The following is an 18,599-nucleotide window of genomic DNA, read 5'->3' as shown; positions in this document are numbered from 1 at the left end:
TAAGAGGGTGCTTGACTTAAAAGGTGACTAAGAATGGCTTTAGAATAGTAGCCTTGTAGTTATCCTAGCCCTGTGCTTTCAGGACACTTGGTTGATGGAGGAGGAGTGTGGATGATGGACTGCACATTAGATGTCTGTTGATATTATTACACTCTCTCATAATGTACATGCTGAAGTTAATGAAATTACAGGCTAAGTGTAAGTAATGCACTCTGAGATTTGCATAATGTATGATGGCCTTTGTGGTAACTTACTGTTCTGCAATGAGAGCTTAGGTCTATGGTATGTTGTTCAGCGAAAATGCCTTGCTGCTCAGTGATGGTCAGAAAAGCAACTTATTAGGAAAGCAGTAGAAAATATAAAGTCACTGTGTAAATGTGTGCTCAGTTTGGATCTTGAATGTGGTGTGCAGATATGGTCGTTCCCCCTCTACTTGGCAAAAAAGTTATGGTAAAGGTGGAAGACATACAGAGAAGGTGACAAGGATTAACAAAAATATAGAATGACTTTTGGGCAGAGAAGGACTAAGTAATCTGGGACTATTACGGAAAAGTAGTAGTGGGGAGGACTTTATGGATCTCTAGAATTAAGAGCAATGAATGCGAAGATGAAGAACTTCATTTCATTACAAGAAATCTAGGATATCAGGTGAAAGTAGCAGGCTTCAGAACAAAGAAAAGCAAATATTTTGTAACATGGAATGTTCTCTCTTCTGCTCTTTTTTTGGCATCTGTTCTTGGCCACTGGGCTATAAGACATCTCTGTTCTGTCCAGATACAATTTTTCTTGTACCTACTCTAAGCTGGCATAAGGCAGTGCTGCTAGAAGGTCAGACACGTGTTGCCCTCCTTTCCTTTGGCTTGGCAAAGACATCTGTGTGGCTGCCAAAGGGAACTAGAACAGGGAATTGATCCTAAATAAAACAAGCCCAACCAAAAAGTGTTAATGGAGCTCAGTTCTTCTTTCTCATACATGGAGAAAAGGGTTTGTTGCTGGTAAATAGATTATACTGATCTCAAAAAGCTAAGGCCAAGTTTTATGTGTACATGGATTCTTAAAATCAAATTTAGGGGGTTTTAGTAAATGCTTATAGCTGTTGTTAGTGCTGTTTGAATACTTCAGAGGTTTGGGATGAGAAAAAATTTAAAAAAATTGAAGCATTAGTTTGGCGAAGCTGAGCAGAGCTGATGGTTTGTATCTCATCCAAATGATAAATATTTCTCTTTCCAAATTAAAAATGTGAAGAGCTGAGTTTGAGATTTGTTTTAAAATTGCTGTAATAATAATTCAAACATTATGTATTTTCATCCCCCATGCTATTTAAGTGTTCTAATTGTAAATTATAAACTTCAGGTTAAAAAATCCTCTATTTTTTAAAGACCATATGCATATTGGCATTTTTTTCCAAACTAATGTGATCCTGCTATTAACTGTTTCATTTGAGTAGATATTTACATCAAATACAAGTTCCTTAGACATCAGTTTTAACAAGTTTATGTAAAATATACCCGTGAATATTCTTCTACAATTATAAGTGATGTTTGAACAATTTTGTCTGAAATTCCTTGTGATGGTCATATTTTAAATTTAATATTTAAATTTCTGATTTTTACTTAGGTTTACTCATACGAATCACTGCTTGAAAGACTTCCAGTACAGAGTTATCTAAAGACTTAAAAATGCCTCCACGACCATCATCTGGTGAACTATGGGGCATCCACTTGATGCCACCGAGGATCCTTGTGGAGTGTCTTCTCCCAAATGGAATGATAGTGACTCTAGAATGCCTCCGTGAGGCCACCTTACTAACTATTAAACATGAACTCTTCAAAGAAGCGAGAAAATACCCTCTCTATCAGCTCCTTCAAGATGAATCTTCTTACATTTTTGTAAGTGTTACACAAGAAGCAGAAAGAGAAGAATTTTTTGATGAAACACGGAGACTTTGTGACCTGCGACTATTTCAGCCTTTTCTAAAAGTCATTGAACCAGTAGGTAACAGAGAAGAAAAGATTCTTAATAGAGAAATAGGTGAGATTATCTTTATTTAAACACAGCTAATCTGTTTAACGGGCTTCTTCTCTTCAAAATACAAAACAAAGAATCAAAATGGGTTGTTTGTCATGTGTATCTAAGTTTGCATTTTGTAACTGTCAGTTGTTGCATGAAATGTGCAAAGATGCTGATCATAGTAAAGTTGACATTTGTAAACTGTGAATTAAACTTTTTTGCTGTTCTGTTTCATTCACATGTAAAGTCTTTGCTTTGTACGTATTTGTAGTTGTATGTGGGTTAGAAGATACTTTTGTCTCTTATTAGCAGGATTTCATATTATTGCAGAGCAAAGCCTGTTCTATTGTTTGCGAAGTCAATCTTAATTTGTTTTGATGTTTACAGAATTGTAAATTCTGGATTTAATTACAAATCTTGAACCACGTTTGCGATAGAACACGTTTTAATACTGCTCTATCTTGCTTAGGAAGTAAAATTTCAGAAATGAGGTGTTTCCCCCCTCTCCTTTCCTACAAAAAGAGCATGGGGAGGGAAGGGAAACAAAAACACCTGAGGTTGGAGGGGCAGAGGGGAGACAAATTGTAATGTTTTGAATCATCTCTGGAGTAGCTTATAATTTTCCATTATCCACTGAGAAAGCACAGGGAGACTAGTGTATGTTTCAGCATCTAGGTTAAGTATCTAAATTCAGGCACTACAAGCATACCTACTCCCTTTTAGTTGCTAGCAGATGTACATTGCAGTGGTAGAGACTTGTCAACTGGAAATACTTGTTCTGGGGTGCTCCTAATTGTTAAATTATTTAATTGTTATGAATGCATCATAGGTAAACTGTTTTGTAAAGCTTAACCTGTTCAAGACTTAGGGAGAACAGTGGTTAGCTAACCATGCAACAGGACGATTGAAAGTTTCCATTTGAACATTCATGCATAAATGATTATATATGCAAGTGATCTCATTAAAGTAAATGGAATTAATCTGAGACAGAGGATCTGAGAGAAATGGACTCTTATTACATGACACTATGCCAAAGAGCTAAGTTCAATATCTCTTGGAGTGCTTGTCACATTTTTAAACAGTAGTTCATCAAAAAATTGAATAGCTGTCATTCAGCTGTAAGCGAAGTTGATTATGGTCCTAATAGCTACCAATAGTCCTGCTAGGGTTTTAGAAAAAATTGGACATCACGGCTCCTCTGGTCCACTTCAGAAACCTTGTGCTGCAGTTTATTACTGGTCCTTTTCCTTCAGGAGGAGTGTTAGCTGTGAGAGTGGCGATTTAAGGCTTCCAGGATCATCAGTGAATGTACACCTGTCTTCTAACCTTTTTTGTGACTGAAGAGTGCAATTAACTTTAGAACTGAATTGTTCTTGAATGAAATAAAACAATTATCTATACAAGTAGAAGCCAGTGGTTGACACAAATATTTTAGGTGTGTTTTGCTTAAAGCATGCTTTTTGTCACTGATAGAAGGAATCTTTAGCTTTAATTACCAGTTACAATTATTTCCTCTTGCTTCTTCAATACTGTAGGTTTTGCTATCGGCATGCCTGTCTGTGAATTTGACATGGTTAAGGATCCAGAAGTACAAGACTTCAGAAGAAATATTCTTAACGTTTGTAAAGAAGCAGTGGATCTTCGAGATGCCAATGCACCACATAGTAGAGCGCTATATGTCTGTCCTCCAAATGTAGAGTCTTCACCTGAGCTACCCAAACATATATACAATAAACTAGATAAAGGTAAGATAAATATTTACGATAGAAACAATGTTTTTCAGTGATTGAAATCAGAGTACAGCTGCTGACTTAGGTAAATCACGGGTTTACGTGCTGTATTTAGTACACTCTAGCAATATCTTACACCTTAAGTTATTCAGAATAATTTTCTTGATACAGTGTAGATTCAAAAGGAAGACAACAAAACTTAAAATTACATTTTTTTGCTATTGTAGTAACTGAATCTTGAAATATAACTTGGTAAATAGAGGTGACTTTTTTAATGGGCAGAAACGGCTTGTTGGCCTTGTATTTTTCTTTCCTCTGACATTCAGTAATGTGGAATTAAATGATACTGAATCACCGAGTTATCTTGCAGTCCTCAACTGTGGAATGGTTACTGCCGTTTTCTTGAAGGCTAAATAGTCCGTAGTATTTGGTTAATAAAAATATTCTTAACCTCAAGGGGTAGAAGTTTGAATTTACACTAGAGTAAAAAATAAACTGAGCACGTGTAGTTCCTTGTAGAAGTTGTAAACCCTCTGTCAGTTTAGGCTATGAATCTTGTCTACATCTTCTTTCAGTAGTACTGCAAGCAATCCTCTGTGGTGAGAGGGGGTGAGAGTTGTTTGTTTTGCGTTTTTTTTGGTTTGTTAGTTTTGAAACTGTATTGAAAATGATAGGCCTAACATTATTTTACATTTATTCTAGGGCAAATTATAGTGGTGATATGGGTAATAGTCTCACCAAACAATGATAAGCAGAAATACACCTTAAAAATCAATCATGACTGTGTGCCTGAGCAAGTTATTGCTGAAGCAATTAGGAAGAAAACGCGAAGTATGTTGCTGTCATCTGAACAACTGAAACTTTGCGTCTTGGAGTACCAGGGCAAATATATTTTAAAAGTGTGTGGCTGTGATGAATACTTGCTAGAAAAATATCCACTGAGCCAGTATAAGGTGAGTAACATAACATAACAGGACTTACTTTGAAGTACACTAAAATAATCCAAATTTGTGAGGGAGAGAAGTGATCAATTTTATCAGTGGCTTGCTTTTTCACTAAATTATTCCAAAACATAGGAAGTAAAACTGCGTGTATCTTTAATTGGCTAATGCATGAGCATAATGTGCATATTTGTTGCTGTATGTGCTTCAAAGGGGGGGGGTGTAAAGGTAATTTAAACTAGAATTTATGTCACTAGTGTAATTTTTATACTTTGAATAAAGTAGTTTACCTCTAACATTAGTGATAAATCAGTGGTAGGTACTTTCAGAAATAGCCTAGATTTCTGATGGCAAGAGATGAATTATGCTTGAATGGGGTTGATGTAATACAAAAGGAAATTCAATCAGATGTTAAATTATGAGGCAACCGTTGCTACTATGAATCTTGTCCCTTCCCCCTTTAGGGGTGGAAAAAATCTAAACTGTTTGTTTTCCTGTTACTTACATCTTTAAATTTTTTGATCTTGTTAAAGGAGTGATAAACTTCCAGCACTAAACAAATCGTTGTTAAGTCTTCCTTGTGGCTGTCTGTCCTTCATTGCCTGGGTTTTGTTAGTGCTGTGAGTGTAAGACAGAACCGCTGACAGAAGAGCATCTGAGCAGCCCTCTCTGGAGCAGACAACAATGTTACCCTGTAGACTTCCTGACAGACTGCTGCTGCTTCCTCTTTGAGGAATGTATTGTTGTAATAAACAGCTTCCATTCCTTCATCTAAAATGGTTGACTATCTGCTCTCCAGGGCAATGGAGGAGAGAAGAGGGCTGGGGGGATCCTGAATAATGGGAAAAGTAGCTCTATTCTGTGGGAGCTGGGGAACAAGTGCAGGCATACGTGAATAATTTTGCACAGTCATCTTGAGATCAAACACTAGACCTATTTGATCTAGCGTGGTTTCTTCAGAAGTATCTGGTATGCCTTTACTGTGCCACAAAAGAGCTTGCTAATTACACTCCAGGGCTGGACCTGTCTTAACGCATTGTGTTTTGTGGTACTGTTGCCAGACTACTTGCTCTCAGCACTCAGTCCTGAACGGACACCATTACAGCTAGAGTCTGTCAGGGTTGGTGCTGAGCGTAAGCTAATAAGCACAACTGAACCAAAAATTAATGTGTCTGCCATTTGTCTTGTGCTCTCTGCCTGTGACTTGGAGTATCAGTGTCACCTGTGCTAGGTCTGCACCACAGCATGCTATGCAAAAGCAGCTCGGCTGCTTCCAGGAACAGTCTAATCTGGAAGCAGTCTGCTTTGTTTGTGCTGCACTGCGCCGGAGCTAAGGAGTGCTACAAGAAGCCTGACTTGTCATTTTGTCAGCTCTGTTCTCTATCTCCAGTTCAACCTTCCACAGTTGTTAGATGCTATTCATATCTCAAAATCTGTATGGAGCACTGCTGTGCAATCCTACCTAACAATGTATTTAAACTGTTGGATGCTATAACTATAAACACTGTAAAGGGTGTACATACAGACACAATGATAAGCTCTTTAAATATGTTTTTACTTTTATATTTTCCTGAATATTTTTCTGTATAGATTACTAAGAGTGTAAACTTTCAAACATACTGGATTTTGGTTTTGTTTTCTTGCAGTATATAAGAAGCTGTATAATGCTTGGTCGCATGCCCAATCTGATGCTGATGGCTAAGGAAAGCCTATATACCCAGCTGCCGCTGGACACCTTTACAATGCCATCTTATTCCAGGCGTATCTCTACAGCTACACCCTACATGAATGGAGAAGCTACAGCCAAATCCCTCTGGACTATAAATAGCGCTCTCAGAATAAGAATCCTCTGTGCAACCTATGTAAATGTGAACATTAGAGACATAGACAAGGTAAGGGAAATGCTGTATGGCATCACATGTGGTTTTCAGCAGCTCACGGTTTCCCTCCTGAGTTTTCTTTTCTGTTGAAGTACTCAATTCTAAAAAATACAGCCATGTTTTGGCATCTGAAAACTTTTGTATGCTACTTAAAAAGTGTGAGTTGTGGTATTTATCTGAACAATCTGCCTGGTAGAAGCAGGACTCAGTTTCCATAGTTCACTTCAGCTAAGTATGTAATGGATAGAAAAACAAAACCTATGTTGCTATCTATATTCTAAATAATTATTACTTGTAAGAATGTATTACAGTAATTGGCAATACTCCTGATGAGGGGATGCTGGATGGTGTGCCGCTATCTTTGTTTTTGAAAAAGGAGGTATGGGGAGATTAAGGAGAAAAGGTGGGTAGGGTTCAATTCCATTGAAGACATACTACAAGCCTGGCTCTCTAACTTTCCTGGAATTTGTTCTGTCTTTTTTTTCCACTATGCCTTGGCACATGAAGAATTGAGAATAAATTCCAGGGGTTTTTTTACCAGTTTCAAGTTTATTACTGTATTTTTTAAGAACTAGTTTTGCAATTAATGAGGAAAAAAGACCAAAACACTTTTTTTCTAGAAGGATATGCTTATATACTATGCTTCACACCTTACAGAGCATGAATGAATTTGGGTTGGGGAGTGATGGGGCTGTTCGGTTTTCAGTTTTGTTTTTGTTTTTTACTTGATGAAAATAAAAGGATAATATGTTGTAATCATAGTATATGTTGATAGCAGTGAAAAAATTTGTGTATAGTAACATTTCAACGACAGTACTAATATCGCCATTGTTTTCAGATCTATGTTAGAACAGGTATCTACCATGGAGGGGAACCATTGTGTGACAACGTGAATACTCAAAGGGTACCTTGTTCTAATCCCAGGTAAGCTAAATACTTGAATGACTATAGAGAACCTGACTTCCAGGGTATCATAAATGATAGCACTGAAGGAGTAATGGCTTGACTTAGCCATTATTCAGGTAGAGCTCCTTGGTGGGAATTCCTTGCCTTAAGTTTTGTAAAAATATTTTTATATATCCCTATATTTATAAATAGAAGTAATTTAATTCAAACACAAGTATTTTTGTGTCTCATATAATAGTATAGTTCACTTACTGAACAGATCTGGTTTACATGTGCCTTTACAGTTGCCTCAAACTCCAACATAATTACTCATTAATACTGTGAAATGAGCATAGCTCTGGGTGACTGAGCTCTGTTTTTGACTGTGGATCAATAGCAGGTGTTCCAGTTGCAGGTTCAGATTTCACTTTCAGCATGAGGCAATGTGATGTCATGTAACCTGCAAATTTGTTTCATTGAGGTTGCATGGTATGTTCTAAAGCAGAACCACTGAGTGTGGAGAGATGGGTATCATTTGCTAACATGGAAGTGACTGCCAGATCTGGGTTGATTATTTTCAGGAGAATTGACCTACCATCAATATCTAGAAAAATACATCTACTTAAAAGTGCAAAAAGAAGTTTTATATGAGCTTATATAAACATCTTGAGAACAAATATCTAAAAGATGTTCTCGTAACTTTGACTAATGAGGAGGTATGAAATTTCAGCATCTGCTAGGATTAGATGCAAAGTATGTGTTCAGAAGTAATTTTTGACTTGCGTTTTCTGTCTGACTTCACGTCTTTCTTAATACACTTTGAAACTTTTTTGTCTGTACATTTCCTAGGAATATAATCAGGTTTTATAATTAGAGGGCCTAATAGTATACATAGTTGTTGAAAAATAGCTTCTTCCTCTGAGCTGCCCCAAATATAGCTATACTTGAATTGATAGTTTTAACTGTTTTAGAGAGAAAATCTTCTTGGAGAGGTGGTGACGGGTATGGCTTGAAAACATGGATATAATTACACATATCTGTATTATATAAAATGAACACGCAAGAAAAGTGAATTGAGGTTTATCTGCCAATTTCTTAGAGAAGGGCTTTGACAGTTATTTCTTTGTAAAACTTTGCTTTTAGTAGCTACAGACACATTGAAAAAATTAATGCTGTCCTTGGAAGCTGCTGCCTCTTCCAACTGAGAAAATACAGCATGGCAATCAACTTAGGAAAAACTGTATTCAAAAGTTCCTCTTCAAAAGCACGGTTCTACCAACTGAGAGAGAAAGTCTACTTAGAGAAGTTCATGAAAACAAAATATGTATTCCCATAGAACAAACCTGTGCTTTTTACTATGGTAAATAGAATATTATTAGAGTTAGGAATATTGCTTTGGATTGCTGTGTTATATTTCTGTGTTATATTCCCATCTTGCAGTTATTTTTTTTTATTTCCCAGCAGTTCAAATTTAGTTGAGTTCTGAAAGCTATGCCACTTTTTCTCCTACTTGCTTTTTTCCCCGAAGTGAAAAAAGGTAAACCTTACATTAGTGTAGCACGTATGCAAATCCATTATCTTCAGGTTGTACCTATGCTGACAGTTGCAGCCAGTAGGGTTGCGAGAATGAAAGTGAATGAACCTATTAACTAAGTTTGCAGGAATTGAATCTAGCATGACTTTTTAAACAGTGCTGGTGCTAGAAGGCTATTTGGGGAAGTTTCCATTCCCAAAGGAGTATATGGTGTCAGATGCATGTAGGAGGACCCTTCTTCAGTAAGAAAGTGTACTCTTTATACACGTATACAGTTTAGGCAGGAATATAACAAATGGTTTTTAGTATAACTGTTGACTGAATGAAGTTCTCTCCATGCTCTCCTTTAACCTGGTTTTATTCTGCTTTTTAATCTTACAGATGGAATGAATGGCTATTGTATGACATGTACATTCCTGATCTTCCACGTGCTGCTCGGCTCTGCCTTTCTATCTGTTCTGTTAAAGGCCGGAAGGGTGCTAAAGAGGTAAAATACTTAATACACTTTAATACACTAACAAACAAAAGCTACTTAAGTCAAGTTTGGGAAGATACTTGGTAAATGTTTTCCTGGCAATGAGTCTTATTGCAATGTTTGATTTGAATCTGATTAAAATAGGAGTTTTTTCTTTTCTTGTATCTTATTCTGACTACAACATTTTTTGTGGTCAGAAATTAACACGGGGGAAAAAGCTTATCAGTTCAACACTGTCTATACTGTATTGCCAGACACAAAGGTCATTGTTAGTGTTTTGGGGTGCAAGTGCCTTTAAACTCAAGTTTCTAAACCCATATGTTGCTTACCTATTTATTAAAAAGGGGCAATATTTATACTTGAATTTAGAGTTGGTTTTTAAAGTAAAGAAAACTTGTGTTGCATTACTATTTGATGCAAGACCTCGAACAGTAATTTTTAAGAATTTATGTATGGTATCTAATTCTAGCCACCATTACATTCTGGGTTTGAGTGTGTGTCACAGGTACTATATAGTTTTTTTTGTCTACAACCAGGTTTACAAATCTTAGAGAATCATAGAATGGTTTGGGTTGGAAAGGACCTTAAAGATCATCTAGTTCCAACCCCCCTGCCATGGGCAGGGACACCTTCCACTAGATCAGGTTGTTCAAAAGCCCCATCCAACCTGGCCTTGAACACTTCCAGGGATGGATGGGGCATCCACAACTTCTCTGGGCAACCTGTTCTAGTGTCTGACCACCCTTATCATAAAAAAAATTTTTTTCTTATGTCCAGTCTAAACCTATTGTCTTTCAGTTTAGAACTGTTGCCCCTTGTTCTGTCACTACAGGCCTTGGTGAAAAGTCTCTGTCTTGTCAAAAAAAACCCTCTTTCCATCATCTTCAGTTATTTTGATGTGAGGAAGATGTTAGCATGTGTTTGCAAGTGTTTTGATATCATTTTGCAAAAACGACTGCCATGACAGTCATTTATAGAAAAATATGGTACAGCTTCCACAACCTGCTTTCTGCTAATCTGGGAGTGTAACAGCTTGCTCTGGGGTCAAAATGTTATTTCTCCTGACTTACTCTGCAGTAATTAATAGATGACCCTGAAAAAATCATCTTTTAATCTCTTTAAGGAGCACTGTCCATTGGCTTGGGGAAATATAAACATGTTCGATTACACAGACACTCTTGTATCTGGGAAAATGGCTTTGAATCTTTGGGCAGTACCTCATGGGCTGGAGGATTTGTTGAATCCTATTGGTGTTACTGGATCGAATCCAAATAAGGTAACTATCTGCATGTGAGCTTCCTCCTTAAGAGGACATGTTCAAAATATGCTGTATTCTAATTAGTATCATTCAACAGAAAAAGTAATTTAAATTTCCTTTACATAGGAAACTCCATGTTTAGAGCTGGAATTTGATTGGTTTAGCAATCCTGTAAAGTTTCCAGATATGACGGTGATTGAAGAGCATGCCAATTGGACTATATCACGTGAACTGGGGTTTAACTACAGCTATGCAGGGCTGGTAAGGCAAATTCCCTTCCAAGATTAGCTACTAAAATATGAAAGTATTTTTTACTTTAATTAGTTATTTTACTCAGTATATTAGTGATAAAGAAAACTTTTTTTCTTATTTCCTGATTTATTGTAAAATCAAGAAATCAATTTTTTGTTTTGTGTTTAGCAGAGTGAGTAATATATTTTCCTTTCTTTATATTACCAGTAAACTGACCTAATGCTTCACTGACCAATGAAAACACTTTAAAGAGAAACTGTCTTACCGTGCAAACCGTTAGGGCATTTTTGACATTTTTATATCGCTGATTCAGATGTCTAAACTACTTAGTTTAACTTTCTAAAAGTTGTAATTCTCCTTCAGTGATGCTATTTTTCTTTGTTACAATTTCATGTTTATAGATGGGCTTTCTTGTGTAATCCAAAGGTGCTTATAACTCTCTACTGGCTGTTTAATGGGCTAGCTAGGACCATAAGTACAGGGAATTTTAAGGGAATTGGTTGGCATACACGAGTGTAGTCCTTTATCTCCCCTCTTCTACAAAGAGAACCTGTGTGTTGACGATTGGCGTTTTGGTGAGGTTTGGCACTTTCTTAAAAGCACTTGTTGGATGATTAAAAGGAGAAAAAAGAAAAGCAATAAGGCTAAAAATGCTATGTATTTAAAGACAAGGCTGTAAAATTAGTTGGTATGTTTTACATTTTCTACTGGAGGTTGGTTCAAAGACTTGAGAGTTTCCCCAAGAGAGCATTGTGGTCTGTGTGAAGAAGAGTCTCGGGGTGGAAAGTTTCGCTGTACCAAAAAGTGCGTAGGTGTTAGTAAGCCTCCAGTCTGGGAACTCTGGTGATTATTTATAATAGTCCCATCTCAACATATCTTGAACAAAGGGTTGTAGGCATTTGATTTCCCTTGATACTCTACAGGAAGTCCATCATAGAGTGGCATATCTGCTTATGGTATATATTGTGACTGAGCAGTGCTGCAGGGCTCTTAATAAATGTTTAAGGACAGCTGGCTCCTTGGTAAATAACATTCCTTTGCTATAACACAGCCTATTACCTGGGCTTGTGTATGCTCAACTCATTGTTTTGTTCCATCTGTAGGAAAAAGTAGAAAATGGTGAGGAGAATAAGCTCTCACTTCAGTGACAAAGTAATGATCAACTTACACTTTACAATTAAAAAACCCAAAATTCTGAGGTAGAATAAAGTCTCAAATTATGTCTTTTTTGTGGTAATCCTTACAATACCATAAAAGAAGGTCTAGTGGTTAAACATGGAGAAAGCCTATTTACATCAGTGACTGAGTTGACAGGGAAACAAACTGTGCATCACTGCTTTGGTCTCACTTTCTCATTATTCATGCTGCTTTTCTTTAAACCCTCCTTGTCTGCCAAAATCCTCTTATTACTTATCCTTTCTTAAATCATATTTCATTAAATGCTTGGTAAGTTTAACATCACTAGTTATCTCTTAGTATTGTATTTGTCCCCTTTATCTTTTAATGTGTGGTATCTTCAGGTCTGAAGCCAAACTTTCTATATTCAGGTACTGTGCATATTTATAGCTGTTTGTAATGTTAACTATATTTAGGTAATTAAAAGGCAATGTGTTATTACTCATTCAGAAATTGGATACTAGATTACTATGTGGCATTGGCCATATCTGAAAGAGGTAAAAAATGCTTGACTGAAATGGTCAAAGTCAGCAAAGCAGTCACTGAGGTATGAATTCTATATAAATGTCTTCGTTATGATGCAAAGAGCATAACTTTTTTGTTTAACCTTGAAATGCATTACACTGCATTTAAAATCCATTAATACATACTTAGAAGAGATCATTTATAGGTCCATTAATATCTCAAATATGAAAGAATTTTCAAATATTAAATCTAACTTACTGTCCCACAATTCATAGAATTTCAAGTTTTTGGTGTTGACCGCAACAGGATAAATGCATTTTCCTTCTGGGCTTGACCTAAACTATGATCTTTCTGACCCACTATGCAGGTACATTTTATACTTTTTTGACTTTCACTTACTTTTTAGGATGACTCTTTCAGAATCAAGATGAATACGTGCAATTAATTGCTTGTTCAATATGAACTATTTGATCTTATGTCAGGAGCAGGCTGATTATAAAGTCATTATCCATTAACTTCCTTACAGAATGACTCTGGCTTTGCTACTTGCACTGTATCTGTTACCGTAATATTTAAGAATGTGTTCTAAAAATTTTCCTGTGCCACAGACAGTAGTCCTGAATAATTTCCCCCCACCTTTAAGTTCAGTCCATGTGCTTGAGAACAGTAATAAAACCATGTTGGTGCACTAAGATATCATGCTATCACACTACTAACAGGGCAAGATACTAAAAACCCTGTGAGTTGGTTGATTCATACCTTAATATTGGTAGATGAAAGCTTGAAGGCCAGAATATTCTTTTCCCGTATAATAGTAGTGAACCCATCATGAGAACACGTAATTTATGTAATTAAAGATAAATGTAAGGTAGGGAACTTTCAGTCTGAAGTAGATATTGTATCGTGGTATAACCTGACAACTGTTTCTGTATTTGTGCATATTCTTAAAAATAACACCACCTTTTAAAGGGTGCCTTGATCTCCTTCCTGGAAATTTCACATTGTTCTTTTCTTCAGCTGTTTTTTTTAAGCTAGATACATTGGAAAGACTTTGTGTAAAAGACATGTAGGTATTTCTGTTTTGAAGTACTAGTTCAACCAGTTGAAAATTTCTGTCGTCAAAACTGTCAGACAAAGCTCGGTTTGTTCTTGCTTATCTTGTTTAATGTGCTTAGTAAAAATTGCTAAGGGAAAGAGCAGAACAAGAGGTCAAATGCTGTGGTTCTACAGTTTAAACAATTTGAACTTGGAAAAGAGTTTATTTTATTCCCTTGTAGTAGTAGGTATCAAACACGCGTGAAAACGTGAGTTCACTATAAAACCACTGTTCAACTCTCGTACAATTTTTGGGATAGCTTCATCTTAAGTGTCAAACTTGTTAATTACGGTTGTATATTATACCAAAGGCTATAACATAAGGTGCTTAAGATTTCTCTTTTTTGCTGTGCAATTGATTCTGTATCAAAAACTGCATCATTTCATATGTTGATTTGTGAAAAACACATTAAATGAACTAAGAAATGGAAAGTATAAGAGAAAAATTGAACTTGGCACATGAGCTGTGAAAAATCAAGTAGTAGTAGTTTCAATACCTCTGCCATTGGTCTAAGCTGGTTCTAATAAATGAAGTCTTGGATAAAATTAATTTCAGTGTGTACCAGTTCTGTTTTCTGTGCTGTTTGGGGAATATCTTATACTAATTCTTGTTGATGTTTTCCAGTCTTCTGTTACTCAGGCTTTCCTACAGTGTTCCACCTTTTATTTACCTAGCTTCATCCCCCATGTTCTGCTTTTTCAGTTCTGATTCTTTCACTCCTTTCAGTAGCTCTCAACAATCTCAAAACTGGAGACAGAAATGACCAGTTTCACTTTGTGCTGCATTGTGTTGTTCATTAGATGTCAACTGTTGCTATTTCTCCCCACAGCTGATTTAGTTGAAATGTACCTCTTCTTGTCCCAATAGTGACTAAAAGCGGTTGTAGAAATCAAAGGCCTGGTCTTTCATCTCTCTCTGTCTAAATTATAAGTCCTCAGTTATAACAAAAGGAAACAACAAGATAGTATTGCATGATACAGAGTTTAAGTGTTGCTATGCTGTTAAAATACTTCCTGTATGCTGTATGACAACAGAAGGAAATGTGTGGAGGGTTAATGGACCACTTTCTCTCTGCAGAGTAACAGAATAGCTAGAGATAACGAATTAAGAGAAAGTGACAAGGAACAACTGCGAGCCATATGTACACGAGATCCTTTGTCTGAAATCACTGAGCAAGAGAAGGACTTCCTCTGGAGCCACAGGTATTTAAGAAAAACCAAAAACAAAACCAACCAAACAAAAAAACACCCCCCCCCCCAAAAAAAACAAAAACAAAAAAAAAACCAAAAACCCAAAGTAAAACCCATGTTGTCACAGTCAAACTTCACCCCATTCACTCCAAATTTGTCATGATTGTCTTTGGTTTTGCTCCCTTTTTCTTTATTTTGTATTGTTGGGGTTAGTGTTTTAGAAAAGCTTTTTCTAAAGCATTCTGCAATGTATGTCTTGGTGCATAAGCCCATGGAGAAAAGTAAGTTGTTGAATTTGCTTACATTTTCCCCATTACTGCACTTTTACCTTCGTGCATGGATCCTGACACTACCTTATGGTTTTGTTTGGATTCTGCTGACAAAGGAAGAAAAAGTTGCAAGACAGAGGGGACATAGTAGATGGTTATTGAAGCAAAAATGACATTTTGTACATACAACTTTTTTCTCTTTCACAGACACTATTGCGTGAATACTCCAGAAATTCTGCCCAAATTACTTTTGTCTGTTAAATGGAATTCTAGAGATGAAGTGGCCCAGGTAACATATAGCACTGAATTAGTTCTAAGTTTTGAAGAAGCTTTAAAATATGCTATTTTAAAGAAATCTTCTGGAAGGTAAAAACATGTTACGTGTGCATGATACACTGAATGAAAACTGAGATGATTTAAGTTGCCACTATAACTGACTGATCAGTCTGGTCCATAGTTTTTGTTCTTCAGCTCAGTCTGAGTCTTAAGATTTCCTCCTGGTGGCATTACTTGAATCTTTATGTTGCTGATTTGTCAGTTACAGTTAAATGTGAGGTTTTGTTGTCATTCTTTTTATAGTTGATTAAAATAACCAAGTCAGCTGGCAACTAATACTAAATTGTTTATTGAGAGAGGACTGGCAAGTAAACAGCTTCTACTTAGATGCAGTTTGTGTCTGACACCTTCTAACAGCTGCGTATTACAACTTCTTCCTAATCAATGCAAGTGTGTAATGTGCTCGGGCTTCTTGTCTGCAGATGTACTGTTTGGTAAAAGATTGGCCTCCAATCAAGCCAGAGCAAGCAATGGAGCTTTTGGACTGTAATTATCCAGATCCAATGGTGCGAGCTTTTGCAGTTCGGTGTCTAGAGAAGTACTTGACAGACGACAAACTGTCTCAGTACTTAATCCAGCTAGTACAGGTACATAACATATTTTGGTATACTTGATGTCTTGTGTATATGCGATGATCACAGAGGCTTAAAATACAACAAAGGTTCAGATGATGTGAAAAGAGGTCATCAAAAGTACCTGTTTGCATTGCGGATTATTTAGTAGGAGTAGATGAAATGTAGTTCACTTCCTGTAGTGCTGTGGTTTTGCTTGTTGATATTAAATGCCAAAATTTTGCAGAGATGCAGAACTGTTCTACAAACTGGAACAGGCAGCTATTTCAGCTGTCCTAACATATGGGAAAGTATGAGCAGAAGCATCTTCTCAAAACTTTGAGCAAGTTGAGGCTAAAATATTTGGTAACAGTAAAGGAAGCATCAGATGGTAAGTTCTTGAAATAGAGGCAGCCAATGCGCTGTTAGCAGATATAGTTCAAATCTTAACGCATGCAAGTGTTAATACCAAGATCAGTCATTCTACAAGAATTAATGTAAAACGTAGTTTTTATTTAACTGCCTTTACTCTATATATATTATCCATAGAAATAATAACTGCAGCTGATATTTTTCTTTTCCTTTTATCCTTAACTAGGTTCTGAAATATGAACAGTATTTAGATAATCAGCTTGTGAGATTTTTACTTAAGAAGGCACTGACCAATCAAAGGATAGGACACTTCTTCTTTTGGCATTTAAAGTAAGCTTAATATCACGTTAAGGGGTGGTGGAATTCCTATTAGCTGTAAACAGTTAGTTGTTCTAAAGGCTTGGCATACTAAATGTCCTTTCTTAGCAAAATAGTAGCACTTAAAGTTTGTTTTATGTTGGTTAAGAGTTTGAATGCATAGTCTGGTAATAGAAGTTATCCCTTGCAGTTTCAAAAGCTAGTTAATAATAGATACTTGTACTTCTTTTTATCTAATGATGATTATTCTAAAAGCAGGGTAGTCTTAAGATTGCTGGAAGCCTCCCATATTGTTAGCTGTTTACAACTTTATTTTTTAATAAAGTTTTTTAACTTTATTTTTCATGCCAGATCCCCCACCAGTCTTTTCCAGAAAATTTTACAAATAGTTGAGGCTTGAAGAAAACCACCCAAAGACTTTATAGAGCTTGATAGCCCAAATATCTTGGTGTTCTTCCTTACTAAGTGTAACATGGGCTTTCGTAATTCCTGGTGTTGAGAAGGCTGAGCATAGATCAGCGTACAGCATACTGGATTGCAGCTAGGTCTCACCTAAAAATGCTGTTGTAAGATAGTGTGATCAGATGTAGAAAGAGAAGCAAGGAATCTTTGTTGTGCTTTCAGTTTTCTACTTCCCATGGGTATCATCAAGGATAATGGAATAAGTTGCTCAATTAAGTTATTTGAGGGGATGTATTTTAGGACTGTGCGAAGACTGAGAGTAGATAAGAACAAGGAAACTAGAGGGGCCGCAGCCTGGGATTGGCTAAATGAGACAAGGAGAAAATGAAACAGGTTAGCTTTGCTCTCAGCAAAGAAATCTGGAACTTGAATTGAAAGCTTGAGGTTTACTACAGTGAATAAAGGCAAAGGGTAGAGAAGGACAGGATGGAGCAAGAAGGAATGGGGAAAAAGCCTATAACCTCTGTGCTGAATTAGTTGTAAAAGGTACTGAAGTCTGATCAGTCCAGTCAAAATGAGATGAGTTGTGGGAGGTCAATACAAGCTATTTACCTGAGAAGAAGGATCCATAAGCAGCCCTCGGGAAGATGTTAGAGATATAGCTTCATTTTTGGCACCTCTAAGTGGTCTTGTCTTTAATCTATAACTGTCCTTCCTCTCTGTGTAGGTCCGAAATGCACAATAAAACTGTAAGTCAGAGGTTTGGTTTACTTCTGGAGTCCTATTGTCGAGCGTGTGGCATGTACCTAAAGCATCTGAGCAGGCAGGTGGAGGCTATGGAGAAGCTGATTAACCTCACAGATATTCTCAAGCAGGAAAAAAAAGATGAGACCCAGAAGGTATTATAAGCTGTCCATGTACCAAAACTGTTGCTGTTGAGTCACAGGAATTACTTAGAACTGTGTTTTATTTGATTAAATAGAAAAGTATTAATGCTAACTTCAGTAGATCCTATGTTATCTTAGAAGCTGTATTATTTTCTGTATGCATTGCCATTGTCTACCTCTTAAGGCAATAGAACTAAAGTTAAGGGTTTCAATTCGTGTGATACGTGGCTAAGTGGAGTTGCTTATTTTGGAACTGTGCAAAACCATGCTTTAAAACCAAAGCTAAAATCTGATACTTACCTTCATTTATGTGTAATTAGTGTTCTCAAAACCTGAATGTGATTATTTATCAGGTACAGATGAAGTTTCTTGTTGAACAAATGAGACGGCCAGATTTTATGGATGCTTTACAAGGTTTTATCTCTCCTCTTAATCCTGCACATCAACTGGGAAATCTTCGGTATTGTCTTCAGTTTTGAAATTTGTCTAAATTTTTCAGTAAATGCTTAGTAATGTTAACATTTAACCTCAACATTGTTAATGTTAACATACTAAATGTTAGTATCTTCAAA

The 18,599-nt window shown here is 36.5% G+C and overlaps 1 protein-coding gene across 7 annotated transcripts in view; it reads left to right on the top strand.

The window, feature by feature from the left end:
* Positions 1-18,599, top strand: part of PIK3CA (phosphatidylinositol-4,5-bisphosphate 3-kinase catalytic subunit alpha) — a 50,900-nt gene that overhangs the window by 16,522 nt on the left and 15,779 nt on the right. For all 7 annotated transcript variants that reach the window (XR_008237726.1, XR_008237728.1, XR_008237727.1 and 4 more), the window contains 14 exons: positions 1,618-2,031; positions 3,546-3,755; positions 4,443-4,693; positions 6,328-6,573; positions 7,400-7,485; positions 9,362-9,467; positions 10,579-10,731; positions 10,840-10,974; positions 14,780-14,904; positions 15,369-15,450; positions 15,920-16,084; positions 16,647-16,750; positions 17,868-18,039; positions 18,381-18,487. Coding sequence is in view for 4 of the 7 variants with exons in the window: in XM_052805161.1 (XP_052661121.1) it covers positions 1,680-2,031; positions 3,546-3,755; positions 4,443-4,693; positions 6,328-6,573; positions 7,400-7,485; positions 9,362-9,467; positions 10,579-10,731; positions 10,840-10,974; positions 14,780-14,904; positions 15,369-15,450; positions 15,920-16,084; positions 16,647-16,750; positions 17,868-18,039; positions 18,381-18,487 (2,294 nt within the window). In the remaining 3 variants the exon portion in view is untranslated. The remainder of the gene's footprint in view (positions 1-1,617; positions 2,032-3,545; positions 3,756-4,442; positions 4,694-6,327; positions 6,574-7,399; positions 7,486-9,361; positions 9,468-10,578; positions 10,732-10,839; positions 10,975-14,779; positions 14,905-15,368; positions 15,451-15,919; positions 16,085-16,646; positions 16,751-17,867; positions 18,040-18,380; positions 18,488-18,599) is intronic.

The sequence above is a fragment of the Harpia harpyja genome, chromosome 12 (assembly GCF_026419915.1).
Source record: "Harpia harpyja isolate bHarHar1 chromosome 12, bHarHar1 primary haplotype, whole genome shotgun sequence".
In the NCBI taxonomy this organism is placed as follows: Eukaryota; Metazoa; Chordata; class Aves; order Accipitriformes; family Accipitridae; genus Harpia; species Harpia harpyja.
Note: the sequence above shows the minus strand (reverse complement) of the source record. Positions and strands in the feature narration are given on the sequence as shown.